General features: G+C 43.3%; 1 protein-coding gene across 3 annotated transcripts in view; it reads left to right on the top strand.

The window, feature by feature from the left end:
* PROSER1 (proline and serine rich 1) overlaps window positions 1-3,388 on the top strand; it is a 31,963-nt gene extending 28,575 nt beyond the window's left edge. For all 3 annotated transcript variants that reach the window (XM_073342521.1, XM_073342531.1, XM_073342541.1), the window contains 2 exons: window positions 144-291; window positions 3,145-3,388. In XM_073342521.1, the coding sequence (XP_073198622.1) occupies window positions 144-291; window positions 3,145-3,267 (271 nt within the window). In that variant the 3' untranslated portion in view covers window positions 3,268-3,388. The remainder of the gene's footprint in view (window positions 1-143; window positions 292-3,144) is intronic.
* Window positions 3,389-17,652: the final 14,264 nt, after the last annotated feature.

Genomic DNA, 17,652 nt, shown 5'->3' with positions numbered 1-17,652 from the left:
GTGTGGATGCAGCTTAGGTGTGCTGTTTGGGAAACTTAGTTAATTGAAGTTTAGAAACCCTGGTGCTGTTAGCAAGATAAGAAATCTAGGATAAAATATTGTTGAAAGTGTTCCTAATAACTGCCATGTCTTGGTTATTTCAGCCTGACTTCTGGGCTGCAAACCCCAGGAAATACAGTTTTCCCTGGACTCTTATCTCTTCCTGGTATACCTGGATTTTCGCAAAGTGCTGCACAGTCTTCCCTGCAGGAATTGCAGCATAGTGCAGCAGCGCAATCAGCGCTACTACAGGTAAGCTGCATATTTCTTGATATTGCACTGCCTTAAGGCCCCACTGAGCATTAATTGTTCAATATCAAATCTTTGCTTTTAGAAAGCATAGCTTACGTTAAAGAATTGGCTACGAGGCTGATGCAGTACACTCTGATAATCCAACATTCGGTTGTCTGAAGATAGCTGTTGCTCTTGGGGGACTGGACTGTCATCAGTGGCGCTTCAGCTGACTTTCTCTAAAGGCTATAGATATGTTAAAACCTTTCTTATGGGTGGCATTGTAAAAGTGGGGAGGAGGAAAGAAGGGGACAGATCTGACGTGTAAAATTTGTAGTATCTTGATAGTGCACTGACCACATGCTCGGGAGACCTGGGTTCACGCTAATTTTGTGACAGGTTTCAGAGTAACAGCCGTGTTAGTCTGTATTCGCAAAAAGAAAAGGAGGACTTGTGGCACCTTAGAGACTAACCAATTTATTTGAGCATGAGCTTTCGTGAGCTACAGCTCACTTCATCGGATGCATGCCGTGGAAACTGTAGCAGACTTTATATATACACAGAGAATATGAAAAAATACCTCCTCCCACCCCACTGTCCAGCTGGTAATAGCTTATCTAAAGTGATCATCAGGTGGGCTATCACCAGCAGGAGAGTGAATTTGTGTCGGGGGGTAGAGGGTGAGAAAACCTGGATTTGTGCTGGAAATGGCCCACCTGATGATCACTTTAGATAAGCTATTACCAGCTGGACAGTGGGGTGGGAGGAGGTATTTTTTCATATTCTCTGTGTATATATAAAGTCTGCTACAGTTTCCACGGCATGCATCCGATGAAGTGAGCTGTAGCTCACGAAAGCTCATGCTCAAATAAATTGGTTAGTCTCTAAGGTGCCACAAGTACTCCTTTTCTTTTTGCTAATTTTGTGATTTTAGGCAAATCACTTAATCTGTGCTTCATTGGTTTTTACAGACAGAGAAACCATTTTCTTTGTAAAGTCTTTAAGATCTACAGCTGGAAAATGATAAGGGAACAAAAAATTACCTACAGGATTTTAAAATTATACCCATATATATTGTACTAATGGAAGACATTGTTCTTGTTTGCATGCTTTGATCACTGAAATTATAATTTAAATATAGATCTTAGTAAAAAATACAATAAGGTTGTGAAGGAAGGCTTAATGTTAGAAAATTAGTGAAACTCTTCTTAAAACCTCAGTCTCAAATGAAGCCATCTGGAAAACCACCCCTCTTTACCGTCTCTGTGAATCAGACCGCTTTCCTAGCGTTCTGTAGTGGCTGTAGCATAGATATACAACAAAGAGGACCTGGGGAAATTATAGACCAGTCAGCTTAACTTGAATACATAGAAAGATACTGGAACAAATTATTAAACAATCATTTTTTAAGCACCTAGAGGATAATAGGTTGTAAGGAATAGTCAGCATGAATTTGTCAAGAACATATTATTCCAAACCAACCTAATTTCCTTCTTTGACAGGGTTATTGGCCTAGTGGATGGGGGAAGCGGTACACATAGTATCTTAATTTTACTAAAGCTTTTCATACAGTCTCACATGACATTCTTATAACCAAACTAGGGAATGCAGTCTAGATGAAATTACTGTAAGGTGGGTGCAAAACTGGGTAAAAGACTGTACTCAGAGAAGTAGTTCTCAATGGTTTGCTGTCACATTTGGAAGAAATATCTGGGGGGCAGGCCCACAGGGGTCTGTCCTGCATCTGGCACTATTCAATATTTTCATTAATGACTTGGATAATGGAGTGGAGAGTGTGCTTATAAAATTTGCGGTAGAGGTGGCAAGGACTTTGGAAGACAACATTAGAATTCAAAATAATCTTGACAAATTGACTTGAAATCAACAAGAAGATAAAGACAAGTGCAAAGTACTACACTTAGGAAGAAAAAAGTCAGATGCACAACTCCAAAATGGGAAATAACTGGCCAGGCAGTAGTGCTGCACAAAAGCATCTATGGATTACAGTGGATCCCAAACTAAATACAAATCAACAATGTGATTCAGTTGCAAAAAGGACTAATATTCTACGGTTTATTAACAGGAATATCTTATGTCAGACACAGGAAGCAATTGTCCCACTGTATTTGGCACTGATGAGGCCTTAGCTGGACTACTGTGTCCAGTTCTGAGTATCACACTGCAGGAAAGATAGGGACAAACTGAAGAGAATCTAGGAGAGATCAAGAAAAGTGGTAAAAGGACCTGACCTCTGAGGAAAGGCTAAAAAAGAAAAATATCTGTATATTAAGTCTTGAGAAAAGAAGACTGAGAGAGGGACCTGAAAAGTCTTCAAATTATGTTAAGAGTTGTTATAAAGAGGATGGGGTTCAATTGTTCTCCATGTCCTCTGAAGGTAGAACAGCAATGGCTTAATCTGCAGCAAGGAAGATTTAGATTAGGAAAAACTTTCTAATGATATGCTTTGTTAAGCTCCGGAATAGGCTTCCAAGGGAGGTTGTCGAATCCCCATCATTGGAGGTTTTTAAGAACAGTTTATTTAAACACCTGTCAGGTTTATTTGGACCTGCCTGAGTGCTGGGGGCTGAACTAGATGACCTCCTGAAGTCCTTTTCTGCTCTTCATTTCTATGATTCTCTGTTTCAGGGGGAAATTGCTATGTAATTAAAGAACCGCCTACACTTAGATATACTTCCTGCCCCTGTCATACTTCCTGCCCCTGTCTCCCTCCTCCGCAGCACACCCAACACGCTATTCTGAAACTTCTCTTGTTAAGAGTCCTGTAGCATGAACAGAAATAGTTCTCCGCATGGCTTTTTTTTTTTTTTTTTTTTAAAGTTCCTTCCTAACCTGCTTGCTTTCTCTTTCTTGAAGGCACATTCAGCTTCAGCTCTAGAGAACTATCCAGCTCAGCCTGATGGTTTTGCTAGCTATCCCTCTGCACCAGGAACACCGTTTTCACTGCAGACAAGTCTACCCCAGAGTGGATGGCAATAAATATCATCTTTTTCTTGACAAGCAAGACATATTTGAAGACTGCAGTGGTGGCTTGACAGAGCCTGGTCCTGTTGCCATTAAGTCGATGGCAAAATACACATTGACTTCAATGGGGACATGATCTGGCCCAGAAATTGGGACAGAGAAGGAAGACAAGAGAGTGAAGAGATTCTGGGAAACTGTTCTTGTGTCAGATTACAAACAAATCCATGATTACTTGCTTTGAAACAATTTAGGACGTGATCCTGTGATGTACTGAACATCCTCAACTTCCTCTGTAGCTAGGGAGTTGGATGTTTGTTTCCTCATAGGACCAGGCCCTTTAAACACAGACTTCCTGTGTAAATAGAACGATTTGCAGCGAAACGGTATGGGGAAAATGGTATTCTAAATAGTGTGTGGTATTTTTCACCCATCATTCTTCTCAAATGTGTATGGTATATGTGGTAATGTAGAAAGAACATCTAGATTGAAATTAGACACTTAAAGCTGTAGACAATCCTTAGTGTAGATACACATCTCTGGTTACCATCAGTAAGAGTTGTGTGCGCAGATCAAGGTCCGTGTATGGCTCTTGGGATTTATTCTCTCCTTCATATGCATGAGTAGCTCTTTATTAGCATCAGTAGTATGTCAGGGGGAGACTAGATCAGATTCTTAAAATGCCATATGAAATATTGTTGTGGACCTGCTGATGAACTGAATACTCCTCTATCTGAGTCAGAACAAAAGGAAGCCAGACAATGATGCTGTACTCCATTCTGGGATAGGAACTAGTTACTTTTAATTGAGTAAACTTTAGCTAGCGAGGAACACTTCTTTACAGAAATGCAAACAAGCCTTTCATTTTGCCTCCAAGATATGCTCTTTAACATCCCCCTATGTTAATGGAAGTAATTGTATTGCACATAGACTACCTATCCATCACTGTTTGCCGTAGGCTTTTGTGAATGTTTACAGTCATGGACCAAATATTACTGTCACACTCATGTAAGCAAAACTTGGTTATATTCCATGGACTAGCAAGTGTGTGAGTGAGTGCAGAATTTGGGCTATGGATTTTTAGCATTTTTCCTTGGAAAACTTACATGATTTTAAAGGTAAATAACTGAATTAACTGCATTGGCTAGGAATGGTATGACACAGCATATGGAAAGATCTTGCTTTGTAAGTAAAATGCAGCGTGTGCACTCATAATAATTGTAGTACCTGTGGCAGTGTGTAACACATCATTGAATATCATCTGTTTAAGAAAAACTCTTGATCAAGTTCTAAAAGACAGTAGAGATGATGATATGCAATCATGTGATTTTAAAATAAACTGTAGAAGATACACTGTAGAACAGTTCTGCACCTAGAGTTTTACTTTTTTAAAGATGGATTCTGCTGGAAGACGTTGCTAATGTATTTTCTTTCAATGTGTGAACAAACTTTTTTAAAACCTTAATGGGAATTCCTGTATTAGTTTTTAACACAATTTTTTAAAATAAGTTTACACTCATGGCACAAAGGCTTTCGTGACTGTTTGCCTAGTAGTTTATAAAACACTTGAATAAACAATTTTTTACAAAAAAATTTCCTGAAGTTTTATCTTAGATTAATGGAAGTGAGAGATTCTATGGTATAATGTAGAATTTTGTGCTGAATATAATGTAGTTACTTAAAAACCAACGGTGCGATACTACAGCAAATATCCTGCTGAATATGTCTGAATCAGACCAGTATTTAAATACATTATTTGATTCTATAATACTTTAAACTGCATGTAACTGTCAACAGCGATAAGAGTGACACAGATGTTTTCAAATGTCTGAGATATAACTTATCGGTGAATGAAAATCTTCCAAAGCAAGACCGAACAGTTGCTGCATGCATGCTTTGATACTGAAGCTGGGAGAGGAGATGTCTCTTCACTGTTTTCTTCAACTTGGGCGTAATCCTACAGTGTGCTGAGCAGCCTCATTTTCCTTTGAGGTCATCTTGTGGGTTCAACTGTCTTTTCTCCAAAGCTACTGCACAACTATTATTGTCTAGCACTTTGTTAATTTTCAGGAGGAGGAAGATAAGGTAACAGATAAGGTTTCTCGTTTCAATTTAATATCTTGGAAGGTAAGCATTGTGTGCCAGTGAGGATCCATACTGTCAGACATAGAGCCTGCACCATTTTGGGGCCAGGATATGTAGTCCATGTCCAAGAACATTAAGGCAATTGGTCAAATTTGGATCTAGTGTAAGTGGGTGCAACTCCATCGAAGACAGTGCAGTGGCTGTACCTGTTTCCATCAAATCCGAACTTGGCCCTGGTATATTATGTCGTTGAGTTTGCCCATCAGATCTCTATTATTGTGCTTTACAACAAATATTAGGCAGCAGATATGATACTTATACACAATACATAGAAAATTTGGCTGTGGTTTAGCTACCCACTTCACTCCCCATGTAGGGAGACTGTTTTTGACCCAGCTGTATTAAAATGTGGACCACCTCAGTTAGATCTCTGTTTTCCAAAGATACAGCAGATATTTCAACTCTCTTGAGATGAATTCTATAAAGCACTAGAGTGCCTTGGGTCAGGCATCCAAGTGCAAGTCAAATGTTACCTTTTAAGCAAAGTTAGCAGTTCACAGAAGAGCCAATGTCAATTTGCTTCCCATACTCTTTCCCACATCAATTACTGATTTGTGACTATTTTACCATAGAGTAATGGAATCATAGATAAGGAACTTCAGTAACCTTGATTTTGTTACTGCAAGCAACAGTGCGGTGTATTTAGTTCCATGTTTTCAGTTTTTATTTGTTAAACACACACATTCCCAGAATTTTTTTATTTTATTTTCCAAACATTAAAACCGGGATGAAATCAAGTTTAAAAAAAAATTAGAAACATTGGGGGGAAAAAGAACTCCCAAAAAACTTCCATAATCTACACATTTTACTACAGTATAATTGAAACTTTTTTTTTGTACCAAGGTATTTTTTGTCTCAGAGCTAGTAGTTTTTCCTGAAATTGTGGTTTGCATATGCTCACAATTTTTTTTTTTTTTGAAGTATCCTCATTCACATTGAGTCTCTTGCTGTCTTGGAGGTAGTCCAACTTTGAAAATATGCACTCTGTGTCAGTAGATTGAGAGGATGCACTCAAAGCTTGCTGTGCCACTTTGCTGAAGTGGGAAGTGTGTTGATGACTGTTCCAAAAAACTAACATATCCAGTTTCATGTTGTCAGGGTTAGGCATGTTCATGTAAGTAGTAAATTCCCCTTTCAGATTTTAAATTTCATCTTTAGTGGCAAATGGTTGAAACTCTGGCATAACAGTCCAAGGCTGCTGCAAAATTCACCCTGAGGAAGGGGTGTAACATCTGGATGACATAGCGGGGAAGGTGCCCAATTTCCCCCATCATAGTTCTGCTCTCTCAGCAGTTCCTCACTTTCACTAGCTCTGCCCATGATGCACAGTAAAGATTAAGATCATGTGAGCCAACATGTGGGTTTTAGCGCATTTAGAATAGTCGTCTCTTAAACGGCAAGTGACTCTCATAACTGCTGCTCCACTCTGATACCCACACAAGCGAAGTGATGTGCATAGTTTAGGTACTTCATGCTTTTGGGAGGTTCCCACTATTAACAGCACCTTTAAAATATGTAATAATTTCAGATGCTTTCTCCCAAAGAAACTGGGCGGGAAACTGTAAAACAAACTCAATCTCTGACTGCCCAAAGGGAAATACAGCGACGCTTTCAGGGAAAAGAAAAACACCAGCTGCTTAGTCATCTTCCAAGGGACATACTTCTGATCCCCATCAGGGTTTCTCAATAGACAGCAGGGAGCAATTATTATTACTGTTATGTTTTAATAGGTTTCAGGGCCGGCTCTACCGTTTTTGCTGCCCTAAGCAGGACGTCTGAAGACAGAAGCTGCCGCCAAATTGCCGCCGCAGCAGCCAGAAGAGTAAAGCTGCTGCCAAATTGCCGTGGTAGCACGGCCTGCAGAGTAAAGCTGCCTCCGAATTGCCACGCCGCCGCAGAAAGGCACTCCTGCCCCTTTCACAGTGCTGCCCCAAGAACCTTCAAACATAAAAGACTGCAGATATTGTTTCTAATGAACAGCATTATTTTCAGTAAAATCAGAAAAAAAAATAACATTTTCTGGGACGCTTACTTGTTCGGTGTCTGCTTCAGGAACGTGCAACACATGAAGCATGAACCTACTTTTACACCTGTCAAGGTCCCTTCCCCACTCTAAACTCTAGGGCACAGATGTGGGGAGCTGCATGAAAGACCCCCTAAGCTTATTCCGACCAGCTTAGGTTAAAAACTTCCCCAAGGTACAAACTTTGCCTTGTCCTTGAACCCTATGCTGCCACCACCAAGCGTGTTAACAAAGACCAGGGAAAGAGCCCACTTGGAGACAGCTTCCCCCCCAAAAATATCCCCCCAAGTCCTACACCCCCTTTCCTGGGGAAGGCTTGATAAGAATCCTCACCAACTGGTACAGGTGAACACAGACCCAAACCCTTGGATCTTAAGGGCAATGAAAAAAGCAATCAGGTTCTTAAAAGAAGAATATTAATTAAAGAAAAGGTAAAAGAATCACCTCTGTAAAATCAGGGTGGTAAATACCTTACAGGGTAATCAGATTCAAAACATAGAGAATCCCTCCAGGCAAAACCTTAAGTTACAAAAAGACACAAAAACAGGAATATACATTCCATCCAGCACGGCTTATTTTACCAGCCATTAAACAAAAGGAAATCTAATGCATTTCTAGCTAGATTACTTATTAACAGGAGTTTTGAGGCTGCATTCCTGATCTGTTCCTGGCAAAAGCATCACACACACAGACTCACCCTTTGTTTCCCCCCCCCCCCAGATTTGAAAGTATCTTGTCTCCTCATTGGTCATTTTAGTCAGGTGCCAGCGAGGTTATCTTCGCTTCTTAACCCTTTACAGGTGAAAGGGTTTTGCCTCTGGCCAGGAGGGATTTTATAGCACTGTATACAGAAAGGTGGTTACCCTTCGCTTTATATTTATGACAACACTCTCCCCAAAAGTATGCTCTGCATGGCTTCTGCTGGCTTTGGGGGGAGGCAGATTTGGTCCAGCTGTGCATGTGTCTGGCTGACTTCTCATTTGAAAGGCCACCAGGTGGCAGCAAAGAGATGGGACTGAGGAGCAGTCAAATTGCCCAACTTTTGCCCCAAGAAAGTAATTTATTGCCCAACAAGTCACCTGATGCCTTTCAAAACTAGCCCAGTTGGTCACAAATTCTTGAGGCTAGCAACACTAAGCTGGAGCTAAAGAGTCCAGCAGCTCAGGGTGGCATCCCTCCCCACTTCACCTGTGAGGCTAGGGGGAGGGGAGGGTTAGAACCCCAGGGGGAGCAGAAGTGAAGATGGGGCTGTGTGGGTTGAACAGATGGGGGAAACTGGAGGGCAGGGCTGTGGGGCCCAGGAAACCCACCCTCCCCCCGTTCCATCCTTTCCCCCAAATCCCCGCCCCGTCTCTTTCTGGCCTCTGCCTCCTTGCCTGAGCGACACCAGGAGCCGGTGGGGCAGGCTGGCTGGGGCTTGGTCACTCGCTGCTGCCGGCACCAGGCCCCCCGCTAGCCCTCCTGAGCCACTCTGGACCCTATGTCCCAAAGTGTAGAGCCTCCCAAAGCATGGGGCCCCGTGGCGGTTGCCCTGGGCCATCTTATGGACGGGATGGCTCTGCTGGAGGGACAGGATTAATTGCAGGATAGGGAACAGGCATGTGGGGTGAGAGCGCCTGGTGCAGGGGCCAAAAGCACATTACACAATACATTTGGGAGTGTAGGCAACAGTAATGGGCCCACACAGGATGTGTATGCAGTGTAGTTGTAAACATGTGGGTCCCAGGATATTAGGAAGACAAGGTGGGTGAAGTAATATCTTTTATCAGAAGTTGGTTCAATAAAAGCCATTACCTTGTCACACACAGGATGGGCAGGGGACGTTAAAAACTCAAACGCCAGACCAAACACCACAGCATCGTCTTTTTTATTTTAAATCTCCTAATTTTTTTTGAGCCACTCTCCTGATTTTTTGGGTTCTGACTGATAATTTTTGAGCTCTTGAGTTTGGCAATAGTGTCAGATCTCTTTATAAAATTTGTCTTTTACTTTCAACTGGAGATATTATTGTTTGCTGGAAAACAACAACCACAAAAATGCAGCAAATGATATTGTGATAGTTTGGCGGAACTCTGTGTAAATGTATACATTCCAGTTTAATTTTATGAACTCTCTCTCTAGATGACTGTATTTTTCAGTGTGGAGCAGACCTGCAATGTCATGGTAGGACCAGACCATCACTGTGAATTGGAAACAAGGCCTTCCAGGGGCCCATCAACTTTGAATATCTTTCACCTATGAGAACAAGGAGCTTGCTAAAAAAAGAGGGGTGGGTGGGCGGACAAGGTTAAATCAAACTGGTTCTCCCAGTTTGTTTCCAGGGCTGTGATGATCTTGGGAGTCTGTCAATGTGCAATTTATGAATTCTGTTTGTGATTATGATGTCTGTATGGTTAAGAACTGATGATTATCTTTATTGTGGTCATGCCTCATTTCTCTTGTGATAAGGAGCCTGGGCGAGGAACCTGCGTGTTTGTCTCTGACTAACCCATCTACATCTGACCAGATCTTCCCTGAACAGAACCATAGGCATGCTGCATCCTAGGTGCAGTAGTGCAAGTAGGGTGGTACTCTCCAGTACGCAGCACCCACAAGAAATTTTTAGGGGGTACTAGGTACCAGAAAGACTTGGGACTAGCCCCCGCCCTGTCCAGGGGTGGGGGTGTGGCTGCGGTCTGCTCCTTAAAGGTGCAGAACACGGCTAGGGCGGGCATTCATTCTTTATATGGTTTTAACAGCACAATGCATATGCTAACAAATTTAAATAAAGGCTTTGTTTAAGTTTGTTAGCATCTGTATTGGGCTGTTAAATTGGTCAGGAGTCCTCAAGAGGGGAGGGGTGTGCGTGGGGGAAACGGATGGTGTTTAACAGTGTTTTTGATTCTGTTTCTCTCCACTGGCCTGAATTATCCATGACATTCATACTGCATCACATCCAGTCCAAATCATTAGAGGAATGCCTCTGCTTGCACTGACCAGAGGATGTTTGGATTCTGATGTCAGCCCGGTTCAGCAGCCTGACAGGTATCAGGTGTTGTCCCCAGTGTACATAGAAGTCTTCTTTCCACCAAACTAGTCTAACATGTATTTTGCTAATGGGAGTAGCAAAACAAAGAAAACAAATGCCTCATTTTCCAGCTTTGTGGGTGAGAGAACTACAAGTGAAGATTATAATCCAGACACTGACAACCTTAAACCAGCTGCCTCAGGAATCTGCCAAGAACTTTGCTGAAAATATGTTCCTCATCTTAGCAATGGGGCTAAGACTTATCACACATCTGCCCACCTTTATACGAAAGACGCTCCCTCTGATCTGACAGCTCAGGCATTGTCAGTTTCATCTAGAACAATTTACAAACTTAGAACCGAATCCTGTAAACCCTTAATCATTTGATCAAGCCCATTGAAAACAATGGGAATATTTGTATGTCTATGGACCACTTTTGTGGTAAGAGTTTCAGGAGTCTGTTCTGTTCCTATAAAGGAAGTTGAATCTCCAAATGAAATGCAATGTTTGGGTACAATACCATAATGCAGTTTAGGATACAGTTCTATTTAAAATTTGTCTTTTAATAAGTCATAAATCTGCTGAAATGGCTCCTCACCCAACTCTCATATTCCATATAAACAGACTGAAATATTACATATTTGGGGGGAAAGTGAGTAGTTAAGCATGTTGATGTTTGTATATAAAAACAACCATTTCATAACTGTACTGGAAAATATAGCTAAACTTAATTTTCTATGGAATTTGAAAAAAGTTTAGCAGCCCCAGTTTTCTGTGTTAATCAGTGTGAACCTGAAAAAATGTCATGCCTTCTAAGAAAAAAGAATCAGTCCACACTTACTGAAAAAAAAGAATCCTTCCAACTGGTGTTCAGAAGAGTGCTACAAGACACATACATAACACATGAGCAGAGGGCGGAGAGGATACCCTCCCACATTATGACCAGCAAAATAATGATAATAATAATAATAATAATAATTAATAATCAATAAAATCTCAAAGAGGCAGAGGTTCACAAATTTGAAAACCTAAAAACCTGTGTTATGCTTTAAACCACCTCAGCAGATACCAGGTTTATGAACATTAAATAGTTAACAGCAAAAGAACACTGAAGGCCATTAACCTGAATGTGTGCCAACTAATATGCCCTCACTGACTAAAGGTGCAGTCACACCTGAACAGCTAAAAATTAACTTTGCCCTTTTAAGCTAAACGGAGTCATGTCACTGGCTCCATCTCTGTTGTTACATAACAGATAACAAAACTCCAGTGGGGCACGGTGCTGGCACATAGGGTCTCAGGTATGTGGTGTGATTTTTTTCAGATCTCTTTTGGGAATAGTCATGTAGGTGAAATAGCTGGTACTTATGATTATGCTGTTTCTATGCATGTATATTCATCTTGGTATCTGAAGTTACGAATATTAGCCAGGTTTACTATGTGTTTTCTCCTGCAGTAATGCCCACAAGGTATTTAGCCAGCACATGAAGGGACAAGTCAAGTTGAATGGCCCGTTAAGGAACACTTAGCTCGCAATGGACCCTGGAAAACCTCTGTCTACACTTAATACACCTTTTGTGAATGTTCTAACTAGAATATGGGTGGGAGTGATGGACATGTAACTTGCCCATGTGACTCCAAACCCCATCTTTCGCAGTAAGAACAGATTTCCCGTTACTTGGCACTTGGCAGAAGCTAAAAGGCCCTGGCCTGGAAACATATCCATTTTGCCTCTTTCCTGCTCTGCCCTCTTTCCTGCTCCAGCCTCTGGACTATGAACATATACTAATGGGTGCATTCTAACCAAGGGACTGAGGACTTTAAGGTAATCTGGAGCCTTCATATTTCCTTGATCCTTTGCAGATGGACTTATGAGTTGTATATGGTACAGAGATTGTTCTAGCCTTGTAGATTGCTGATTTCTCCCTTGCAATGGTCAAAGATCGGATGTCTGCTGACTTTCTCACATGAGTCAGCAGTCTTTGATACCTGTGGTATAAGAAAGATAACCCATGCTTGAGTGGTTTTATTCTCTCCTCTCCAAATGTCAAAGCCTGTTCCCATTGAACTCAATAGCAAAACTCCTTTTGATCTCAATGGGAACAGGATTTGGCCCCCAGGGATCAGAGAATGTGATTTTGATCAATTGCTTATCTGTCCAGAGAGAGTTCTCATGCATGTTCTGCCAGGCTGATTTTGATTACCCCTCATGTCATGCTGAGGAAAATAAAACAATTGGGGCTGTAGTTCGATCAAGATGTACATGGCACACACAGTTCTGTGCCTCTTTTCCGTCAAACCCAGATGGCGCAGCATCTTTGCTTTCTTAGTGCCTGGTGGAGAACAATACTTAGATAAAGACAAGTTGGCAGCAGCTTAGTTTGGACATAATAGAGGCACTGATAGTGTGTTAAGGGACAGTGGGGGGATTGTCCTTCCTGTCCTTCTTTCACTGAAGAAGTTTTCAATTTGGGGTGCTGCTGGATCCTCAATAACACCTGGAAGTACAGGTGGCACTGGGGCCCTCCCTTTCTTAGGAGTCACGTGCCCTCCTTTTTGTCCCTCCCCCGAGTGCAGTACCAGCAAGAAATAATTTCGACTTGCACCACTGCCTAGGTGAAAGTAGTTTTCTCCAGCTTGTCTGCAGAGAGCTAGAGTTTTAAGGAGTGGAAAATCCCCAGAAGAGAATAGCGACAGCAATGCCAGAGCAGGGGTTTAAAAACACAAAGGCAGCTTACGTCAACCTAACTCTACACTACAACATTGAACATCCCGCTCATGTAAGTCGCCCACTACACCAATCTACTAACTCCACCTCCGTGAGAGGCGTAGCACTTAGCTCGATGTAGTTAGGGTGATGCAATGTCTGTGTAGACACTGCTTTACTTACATTGCCTGTTGGCTGTCAGCCCCACACCAGGCTCACTGCTGCATCTCCCCCTGCCCTGGGGCAGACAGCTCGGGGCTCACAGTGAAACTCACACTGTCTGCCCTGGGACGAGTGGACTCCAGCTATGAGCACTGCAGGGCGTGGGAACTTCAGCTGTGAGCCCCATGCAGGGCTGACAGCTTGGTCTGTCGGCCCCAGAAGAGGAGGGGTGCTCCAATTGTCAGTGCCCCACAATGCCCCACACTACTAAGTTGTGGAAGCACTCCTGATGAGGCCATGCACCACCAACAGGGCGCGTAGTGTGGACATAAACCACTGCAGTAATTACAGCAGTGGCTGTATGTCAACCTAAATGAGGTCAGCTTAATGCTTTAGTCAAGGCTAAAGGCTGAGAAGTCACTTTTACAGGAACCCAAAGGGGCAGTTTCCTAAGCAGAGGGAACCTTTTTGATTGCCGGACCAGCTGTAGCTGAAGAACAGGGACTGCATGGGTCACAGAGTCAGATTCCCTGCTTTGGAGGAGAAGCTGTGCCCTGGAGGAGTGAAGTCCAACAAAGGGGACCTAGAGCCCTGAAATGACACTGAACCAAATCCCAAAGAATGTTCAAGCACGGAGGCCTCATGCAGGGAACGGCATGTAGGTGTTTTGCATACATCTCTCGTGCTGTGTAGAGTGACTGGTTTTTATGAACCTTCCTGCAAAGTCTGTCTCTATTTGCTTCATTTGTCCCTGAAGAGGTGAACTATAAACCAGTGTGCTCCCGTGGAAAGGGTGTGCTTAAGCTACTGGGGAGACTGCGGGGCACTCTGTCAGTCCTTTCAGAAGGGGTACCAGACAGAACGTCTGTGCCCAGGAAATGTTCCAGGAAGGCTGGAGTCAGACACTGTGACTGGGGCCTATTTGGGGCTCAAAGGGAACTTAAAGGCACATGGGGCCCCAGTTTGTGTGTCAAAACAAACAGCCTGGTGAACATCCAGCAGGAGGCATTTTGCCAGGGCTGTGACACCCCCCCTAACTAGGGCTTTGAAGATGGTGAGTGGCTCATCTGACAGAGGGGGGATGAAACTTTATTTAAGGGCAGGCTCTTCCCCAGACACTCTCTTTCTCTCACTACCGCATACGCCAGCCGAGCAATTGCCAGCAAGCAGAAGGACTGTAGGAGGAAGAGGGACCTATCTGCCGCACACACAGACTAGGCCGAAGCACTCACAGAAGGGAGTGAGCATAGACTCAGGGCAGAGGAACAGGTGTTTGTTGTTTTTGCTATCCTTTGTACTAAGAGTATTATTATTTGTGTTACCATCGCACCTAGGAGTCCGAAGCATGGATCAGGGCCCTATTGTGCTAGGCACTGGAGAAACACAGCAGCACAAGACAGGCCCTGCCCCATGTAGCTCATGCTTTAGGTAAAGGACTGTGTTTAAGAAGTTCTTTTGCAAAGCCGGTGTTTTCCTTGCTTTATCTGTTACATGTCCCCGAAGAGTTAAACTAAACCCTTGAGTGCCCATGGGGTGGGGTTCTGAGGGATATGTGTATAAACTACTGGGAAGACTTGGAGGGTCGGTATTGGTTTGGGGGCTAGGGTAGCTGGCCAGTGGGATTCCATCCCCAAAGGAGGGGGCACCCAACAAGGAGTCTGCCGCTCTGAAATGTGCCTCTGAGCCCAGATCCAGAGATGGTGCATGGACACTGCTCAAACTCAGTGGGTGTGGAAACCCATGAGATCCAAAGGTTGTGTCCAATATAGCAACCTGGTGCCCATCCACAGGGCAGGATATGACCAGGGCTGTAACAGGTATTATGCAAAATGTAATTAAATGCATTGGCAGCAATAGGGAAGCAATGGATAAAGTGTGATGGAGAAGATAAGTTATAAAAATATAATTAATACAACTAAGTGAGAGAGAGAGGAAAAAAGGATCATTGTTTCTGAAGTAACATGCAATGACATTTTGTCCTATGTCCTTAGAAGGAGCTGACAACCCTCCCACCCGCTCACCCACTTACTTTGTAAATGGTTTTGTCTTTATTTTCACACTTTAATTACAGCCAATTTGATGCAGTACTAAAGCAACGAGTTTCAGGAAGTGAAGGAAATGTCCATTGAACCATATAATTCCTGGGCAATGTAAGGAGTTAAAGGCTGAGAAAGTTTCCATATGTTTGTACAGTGTCTAGCACAATAGGGCTTCAACTTGGTTGGCCTCTAGGTCCTACTGCAGTATAAATGTTTAATAATAATAATAATTAATCATTGTTAAGGTGTCTCTCTTAAGCTAACAAGAGGAGATGGAGCATTCACTATGCTGCTTGAAAGCTCACTGGCACCCTTACATTATTGTATGTGTAACCCCCAAGGAGATGACCTAGATTCCTGGGGCTCTGTCTGCTGGCAGTTCAGGGAGAGGCACACTGTCCCAGGTAGGGAGGGGGAGTCAAGGTAAACTCAGAGTCTGCCCGGCAGTCAATAGGGTGTGAGCTGCCCTTCCAAGGGAGTTCAGGAAAGGGGAGAAGCCATTTTTGAGTCAGTCTGGAGCCAGCCAGGGCAAGTGCAGGACTGGCTGTGTGGAGAGCTGGTGAGTCCCAGGCCTGCATGCAAGGTTCCCCCTGAAAACTGGCCTCTAGGGACCTGAAAGCAAGATTCACTCAGCTGGGCTTTTCCTTCTCCACTGATGATTCCCAGTTTGTAGAGTTTTGCTGGGAAACTTCCCCAGCCAGGCTGACTTAGCCCTCCAGCTCCCTAGGTGAGACCAGGCACCACATGGTCAGCTCTGCTCTGTCTGCTAGTTCAGGGCTGCTGTCTGCTGAGTGTGTGTCTGGATGCTGGGCTAGGAGACTACAGTTTGGATTTTAGTAGAGTTGTATAACCTGCACCTTGAGCCCTGCACTCCTTTGTGGTGAGGGGAAATCCTGGGACCAAAGCAGCCTGATGAGGATCTCTGCCAGCAGAGATCAGCCCCTCTGCAGTGACCGAGGAGTCCAGAGTCATCTCTGAACCTGGGGATCATTCATAGAGTTTGTGAGTGCACCATCTTTTAGTTAGTCAGGGAATTTGTTTTGGGGACCCCCTACTCCCTGAACTGTGTCCTCAAGCCAGGGAGTAAGGGTTTGGGGATTTTATAATCTGCTGCATATTAAAACTGTGGAGGGATTTACCACCTTCTCCCACTTGTGAGTCCTTTGGGCTGTACTGAACCCAGTCAGCCACACTGCTAAACCACTGCAGAGAAGAATTTTGTGGTCAGATGTCATCAAGGGCCCCAACAAAGTACGCATACCAACGGGACACTAATCTTACATTTGCTACATCAGGTCCTGTGGCTGGGGAAAGTCACGGGTATTAGCAGCATGGGCACTGGTTACCCTAAAAATAGTGTTTTACCCTGTTATGTATATTTGTCTCCTGTTTAATATTTATTGTGTTGAATATATTGTATGTGTTTGTGTTATTTCTTGGGAGTCTCCAACTATCTGGCAAGTAAGTGGGGATTACCCTGTGGTTAGAGTTTTTCTTCCAAGCTGCCCTGGTGACCCTGCCAGGAAGGAGTAACAGGGAGTGGAAGTACTGCCAAATAAATTCATAGGAAAAAATAAAGAAGAGACACCCTGCTGAGTGGGTGGTGGGATCCAGAAGAACCCAGACCCGTCCATCAAAACCTATAAGCAGATTGGCATTAAAGAAAGTAACCGAGTATAGAGGGGGTGCTACATATGGATTGCATAGTACCTAGGGACCCTAAACAAAATTGGGGCCCCATTACACTGGATACAGTAAAGGTGCAGCTCAAGAAACAATCCCTGCCCTGGAGAGTTCACAATCCAGCTTTGACTTCTTTTTCTTTTTTAACATGGCTTTGAAAATTAGACAAAGGTTTCTAACCATCAGAGGAGTGAAGTTTTGGAATAGCCTTCCAAGGGAAGCAGTGGGGGCAAAAGATCTATCTGGCTTTAAGATTAAACTCAATAAGTTTATGGAGAAGATGGTATGATGGGATAACATGGTTTTGGTAATTAAATATTCATGGTAAATAGGCCCAATGGCCTGTGATGGGATATTAGATGGGGTGGGATCTGAGTTACCCAGGAAAGAATTTTCTGTAGTATCTGGCTGGTGAATCTTGCCCATATGCTCAGGGTTTAGCTGATCGCCATATTTGGGGTCAGGAAGGAATTTTCCTCCAGGGCAGATTGGAAGAGGCCCTGGAGGTTTTTCGCTTTCCTCTGTAGCATGGGGTACGAGTCACTTGCTGGAGGATTCTCTGCTCCTTGAAGTCTTTAAACCACGATTTGAGGACTTCAATAGCTTAGACATAGGTGAGAGGTTTTTCGCAGGAGTG

Source organism: Lepidochelys kempii, chromosome 1 (genome assembly GCF_965140265.1).
Source record: "Lepidochelys kempii isolate rLepKem1 chromosome 1, rLepKem1.hap2, whole genome shotgun sequence".
Taxonomy (NCBI): Eukaryota; Metazoa; Chordata; order Testudines; family Cheloniidae; genus Lepidochelys; species Lepidochelys kempii.
The sequence above is the reverse complement of the archived record's forward strand: the minus strand, read 5'-3'. Positions and strand labels throughout refer to the sequence as shown.